The sequence below is a fragment of the Chanos chanos genome, chromosome 6, assembly GCF_902362185.1.
Source record: "Chanos chanos chromosome 6, fChaCha1.1, whole genome shotgun sequence".
NCBI lineage: Eukaryota > Metazoa > Chordata > Actinopteri > Gonorynchiformes > Chanidae > Chanos > Chanos chanos.
The window spans coordinates 47016031-47022057 of NC_044500.1; the positions used below are offsets into that span (position 1 = coordinate 47016031).

The 6027-nt window shown below is 51.9% G+C and overlaps 1 protein-coding gene across 1 annotated transcript in view; it reads right to left on the reverse strand.

The window, feature by feature from the left end:
- Positions 1-1719: 1719 nt before the first annotated feature.
- ddi2 (DNA-damage inducible protein 2) overlaps positions 1720-6027 on the reverse strand; it is a 10328-nt gene continuing 6020 nt past the window's right edge. The window contains exons 6-10 of the mRNA XM_030777709.1: positions 6006-6027; positions 5180-5283; positions 4230-4422; positions 2334-2385; positions 1720-1864 (exon numbers count right to left, since the gene is read on the reverse strand). The exon at positions 6006-6027 is cut by the window's right edge and continues 107 nt beyond it. Of these exons, the coding sequence (XP_030633569.1) occupies positions 2375-2385; positions 4230-4422; positions 5180-5283; positions 6006-6027 (330 nt within the window). The 3' untranslated portion in view covers positions 1720-1864; positions 2334-2374. The remainder of the gene's footprint in view (positions 1865-2333; positions 2386-4229; positions 4423-5179; positions 5284-6005) is intronic.

Consider the following 6027-nt stretch of genomic DNA (forward strand, 5'->3'; position numbering starts at 1 on the left):
AGATGCTGCTGCCAAGAGCCAGAGGTGAGCGCATGTGTTTGAGAACGCCGCCCTGGTGGAGGTTGACAGGTTCAAGCTGAATCTCCGTCGTGGTACAAGGTCCCCGTGTGAGAGGTTTAAGTGGGCACAGTGATGTTACGGGCCAGCAGCACCAGTAGAGCCAGCTCCACGCTGCCCTGTGCTTGCTCCAGCGCGGCCATCGCCTCTTGCGTTGAGAATCCCGCTGCTTCGATCCTACGGACGTGTTCTGTGGGAAACCGTCCGGTCGAGGGCGTCGGGTCCGGAGGGGGCGAGCGCTCACGGGCAGAACGGGTCAGTCCTGGAGTTTGGGTCGGAGACGGAGACGTCAAAAGGTTAGGGGTGCTGTCTAGATTGTCCGCAGGTGCTGTCAGTTGGCTGGACTGAGATGACGGGTTGGCTGGACACTGGGGAGTTTCAGTGGTGTTTGTGCCAGACGTTTGCCCGTTGGCAACCCCTCCCCCCTGCTGTCCTTCTGGGGGCTCCAGGATCTGAGAAACCTCGTCTGGCTCTGACACAGTCTCTCTCCTGGTCTCACGTACCAGGCTAGTCTCTGAGGTGTCTGTGTGCTGTGCTGCACCAGGTTTAGATCCTTCTCTGGTGTCGGCAGAACCACTCGCGTCACTATTTTCTTGGCTTCGAGAACTCGCGGTGGAACTTTCCGAAGCCCGTCCGTCCGCCGGAGCGCCGCGTCCAGCTTTGGCGTTGCCTGCGTCTGTGCTGGCTATAGTGGCAGTATGAGTGGAGGACGTGAGGGCTATGTCAGGGTTCAGAGTGGTGTCAGTTTTCATCTCGGGCTCCCGCTCCACTCCTTCGGCACTGGGTCCGCGTTGGGGGGATCGGGCCGCTGACATTGGACTCCTTTCGCGGGTATGAGCAAGCTGGTTGGTGACTAGCAGCTCATGAAGCTCCATCAGTGCCTGGGCCAGGGAAGGAATACAGTCCCCCGCAGGCTGAACTGCATCTCTGGGTTGCAGGTTGTCCGGCGTCGGCCCGGCCTCCATCGTCTCCTCGGAGAGGACGGAGGGGCCCTCGTCTGACTCGGCCAACCCAGCGAAGGTCATCTCGGTGCCAGGGAATAGCCCCCGAGACTGCTTGCCACCTACACACCGTCCCTCACTTGCTTCATTCCCTCGCTCATCCCGCAAGTCAAGGCAAGTCCTTTTGGCATCTACAGGTCGGGACATCTCTCTTTCCTGTGCCAAGGCCGGAACCTGGACCTCTGCGTCAGAACCGATCTTCATCAGAGACTCGGGCGGAGCCTGTCCCGAGGGTAAATCCTCCACTGCGCTAGCAGAGAGCTGACTTCCAGAGTCAACAGGATTTGCAAGGTCTGTTCCGGTTGTGTTCTCTTGCCCTGGTACAGTGCCTAAGGTCACTTCCTGAGCTGTGGTGTTGGCATGGATCTGAGCTTGTGCAGTTGCCTGGGGCTGAGGTGGAGGCCGCTGGGCGACTTGCTCGGGGCGATCTGGTAAAGGCGCGGTCGCGCCTTGGTGGGCGTGATTTGGGTGAACCTCAGAGTGAACCGCGGTCACTCCCTGCGCACGAGAAGGTGAGGACTGAGTCACTTCCTCCTGAGTCTGAAGTTTGAGTGACTCAGACTGGAGTTGTGGTTGCAACTGTGACTGGTTCTGACTTTTTGGGTCAGAGTTTTGGGGCCGAGTTTGGGTCATGGAGGCAGGTGCGGAGCAGGAACGGTCTAACGCCAGGTTCCGGTGGCGGCCAGTATTAGCCACAGAGGAGGAAGAGGAGGAGGAGGATGAAGATGACAAAGAAGGGGGATTGTAAGGTTTGGACAGACATAATGGTGGGGATTGTTGTGAGGTAGATTTTCCATCTTCAGTGTCTATCGGGTGAGAAGAAGAAAATAAAACGATCAGTTCATCGCGTGGGTGGTTTCGGTCTAATGTACCGTCAGGTCAATCCATGCATAAGCAAACAGAATTCCAAACCATGCCATGAGCAGAGTCATTCTGGATGAAACAGAGCTGTCAAACTGTCAGCTATGACACCTTACGATTTGAGTGAGATCACATTTGGCACCCTTCAGTACATAACAGGCTTGTGCCATGATCCTAAAAAACTAAAAAAAAAAACACTAAAAAAAAAAAACTCATACATTGCTCAGGCAAGACCAAGGTAAGACCTCAAACTTTTTTTAATTCTGAAAGTCTTACCCACCCTTCACACACTACATATCACCAGTAGTAAGTACTGACTTATATTTTGGTATAAAAGCTTGAGATGGTTTAAGAGCTGAATTTGGTTTAAACGTATACTTGTCTTTAATGTGGCTGTTTAGTTAACAGTTATACCTGGTTGGGAAGGCCCTCTCCAAGCTGTCTGTCCAAATGCATCAGTGAGGTCCTGCACACAGTTAGAGCACAGCACACACAAACCATGCGAGAGAGAGAGAGAGAGAGAGAGAGAGAGAGAGAGAGAGAGGGAGACAGAGAGAGCATGCACACATCTGTCAAGTATTTTGTAAGTGGTGGTAAACAGTGTGTCAGACCCTGTATCTTTGACCTTTGGACTTTTCTTTTTAGGGGCAAACAGGGGCAAGGTGTTCCGCAGGTGGCCACGTGGGGGTGTCACGTAGCCCGACTGAGTTTCATTTGGAGTCGTATTTCCATGTGAGAGCACACACACACATGCACGCGAGGGGGTTACTCGGTTTACAGTTATCAGCGTGAGATCAGCCTGCAGTCACAGGCGTTTTGACGACTCAGCAGCGACTGAGACTTTGGTCTTCCCTTTCAAAATGACCTGTGTCAAGATATGGAACCTGACAGCTGAGGCAGACTTTTTTTATTTTTTTTAAACAGAACGATATTCCACGTTTGAAGGTCGTCTTGTCTGTTCTGAATTCTCTCCCATCAGCAGTGGGAGACAGAATGTGTGTAGTGCGTTGCCATGGAGAAGCGTGAGGACTGAGAGACTGAAGAGCCAAGGCCAGATTGACACACTGGATACCACCCATTCCACAGCATGCATCAGCAGCGCTCCACAGCAAACGAGAGAAAACTTCATACGCTCATGTTTCTAAGCTCAGATACACACACTTCCGGCCAGCGTTCGCCAGCCTAAATCTCTGTTTATATCAACAAGCCCTGACTACCTCATTATCTTTTATCTTAATCTTTTATCACTTATCAAAGTGCACATAAAGCACGACCGACCAACCACCTCCCGCCCTTCCTTTCTCAAAAAAACTTGAACACACGTGTGTGTGTTCTTACTGTAAACACAATGTCAACCCGGTCACTCCTTTACAACCCACTGTCCATCTCTCTGCTCTGTCTGGGCCCCTGTCAATCTTTATTTATCCACTCCGTCCATTTGCATATGTGTCTAATATGTGTCTAAGCCACGCCTCTGTCCATTTGCATATGCAGTGTCTAAGCCACGCCTCCAATCCTCTCGTCTCTCCATGCCTCTGTCACTCCTGCTCTATTTTTCAAGCCTGTTTCTGTATCTCTGTCTTAGTGGCTTATCTTTCCACGCTGTCCACGCCTCTCTGTCCCTCATCACTCTCCCCCCTTCCACCTGTCTCTGTGTTTGGGTGTGTAATGGCGCTGGTGTTTGGGCGTGTGACGGCCCTGGTGTTTGGGCGTGTAACGGTGCTGGTGTTTGGGGGCGTGTGACGGTGCCGGTGTTTGGGCGTGTGACAGCCCTGGTGTTTGGGCGTGTGACGGTGCTGGTGTTTGGGGGCGTGTGACGGTGCTGGTGTTTGGGCGTGTGACGGCCCTGGTGTTTGGGCGTGTGACGGTGCTGGTGTTTGGGGGCGTGTGACGGCCCTGGTGTTTGGGGGGCGTGTGACGGCCCTGGTGTTTGGGGGCGTGTGACGGCCCTGGTGTTTGGGGGCGTGTGACGGTGCCGGTGTTTGGGCGTGTGACAGCCCTGGTGTTTGGGCGTGTGACGGTGCTGGTGTTTGGGGGCGTGTGACGGTGCTGGTGTTTGGGCGTGTGACGGTGCTGGTGTTTGGGGGTGTGTGACGGCCCTGGTGTTTGGGCGTGTGACGGTGCTGGTGTTTGGGGGCGTGTGACGGCCCTGGTGTTTGGGGGCGTGTGACGGTGCTGGTGTTTGGGGGTGTGTAACGGTGCCGGTGTTTGGGCGTGTGACGGTGCCGGTCTTTGGGGGCGTGTAACGGTGCTGGTGTTTGGGCGAGTGATGGTGCTAGTGTTTGGGCGTGTAATGGCCCTGGTGCTCACCGCTCTCCTGTACGGATCTCTGTAGTGCTTCTGCCAGCTCTCTGTCAGCGATCTCCTCCGGGCGCGTCTCCTCTCGCCCTTCTGCCCCGTACGCCAGCCGGGCACATTCCGGCAGCTCCGCCTCGGGCAGGAACCGCGTCTCTGTGCCTGTCGTCCCGATCAGGAGCACACTCTTCTTCAGGTCAATAGAGCACTGAGAGAGAGAAAGAGAGAGAGAGAGAGAGAGAGAGAGGGAGAGAGGGAGAGAGGGAGAGAGTGAGCAAGAGAGAGAAAGAGAGAGAGAGAGACAGAGAGAGAGAGACAGAGAGAGAGAGGGAAGGAGGGAAGGAGAGAGAGAGAGAGGGAGAGACAGAGAGAGAGAGGGGGGAGAGACAGAGAGAAAGAGAGAGAGAGAGTGCGCACACGGGGCAGAGGGTGAGAGCAGGCAACTCAGTGACAAAAGAATCTGACCCTGTGTGACCCCACAGCCAGTATGCATATGCTCTGTTTGAATTTTAATTTCTGTTTTTAGAAAGACTGCTAACCCTTGATTTTCATCACTGATGATAGGTCACCAAAAAAAGCCATAGAAAACCACACGGAGACTTATTTACCCCTATTTTAGCAGCTGCAATTACAAAATAGCAATTATATGCAAAGTAATAATCCCCTAAGAATGTTAGAATCTCAGAATTCTGTTATTACATTCCTAGTGTTCCGTAGCACCACTCACAACATCACAGCACAGACGATGTCATAAAGATGACATCAGCCCATCCCTCAGTTAATGCTTCTCTGTATGTTTCCATGGCATTCCTCTATGACATCACAATTCCGCCCTTTTTTTTTTAATATAGCCATTAGAGTGTCCACACAACTCCTCTCTTTTTGATGATTCTGGGATTCATAAAGATGAGCTCAAAAATTTCTTCACTGTGTTGTTTATCATCGTGTCTGTGAAATGCACCCACCTGATGTCTCTTCAGCATGTCTAGTCCAAGCAGCATGTCCATGGGCTGGTCCTCCAGGATGGAGAAGGAGCAGGGGAGGAAATCCCCCTCGATCTGGACCTGAGCTGAACCATAAAACACACACAGAGACACACGTCACCACACGTGTCAACACAGAAACATGCAAACACTGCTCAGTCAACTCACTCTACACTCCCAAAAAACCAACACCTCCCAGAAGACTTTCAGTTTAGCCTCCACAGTATCTTTAAGGTCTTTCCATTTACAAACCACCTGTTTTTCAACCAAGCATTTTAAAAACCAAGCATCTGAACTCTAACAGAACAATCTAAAAGTGTTAAATTAATACTGTACTGTGATTTAGTTAGTCGTATAGAGAGCAAGCTATGCACTCTGTTTAAACAGTTCAGGCTAATCCAAAAGTCTATTACCTTAACACAGACTGGTAAAAGCAGATTAGGCTTAGGGCTCTGTGTGTGTGTCTGTGTGTGTGTGTGAGTGAGTATATGTGTGTGTGTGTGTGTATCTGTGTGTGTATGTGTGTGTGTGTGTCTGTGTGAGTAGGTGTATGTCTGTACGTGAGTGTGTCTGTGTGAGAATGTGTGTGTGTGAGTATATATGTGTGTGTGTATATGTATGTGTGTGTGTGTGTGTGTGTGTGTGTGTGTCCACTGTGAGTGAACTAACAGGGAAGGTATGCTGTTTCTCAGAATACGGAGGGGTGGTGTGGGAGAGCGGCAGAGAGGATGAGTGTAATGAAGTTTGCATGGATCCTCCAGAGAGGGAGGAACCGTGCGGGGTGATGGGAAGACAGCTAGGGCAGTACCTAAGTGCACTCTGCCGATAAT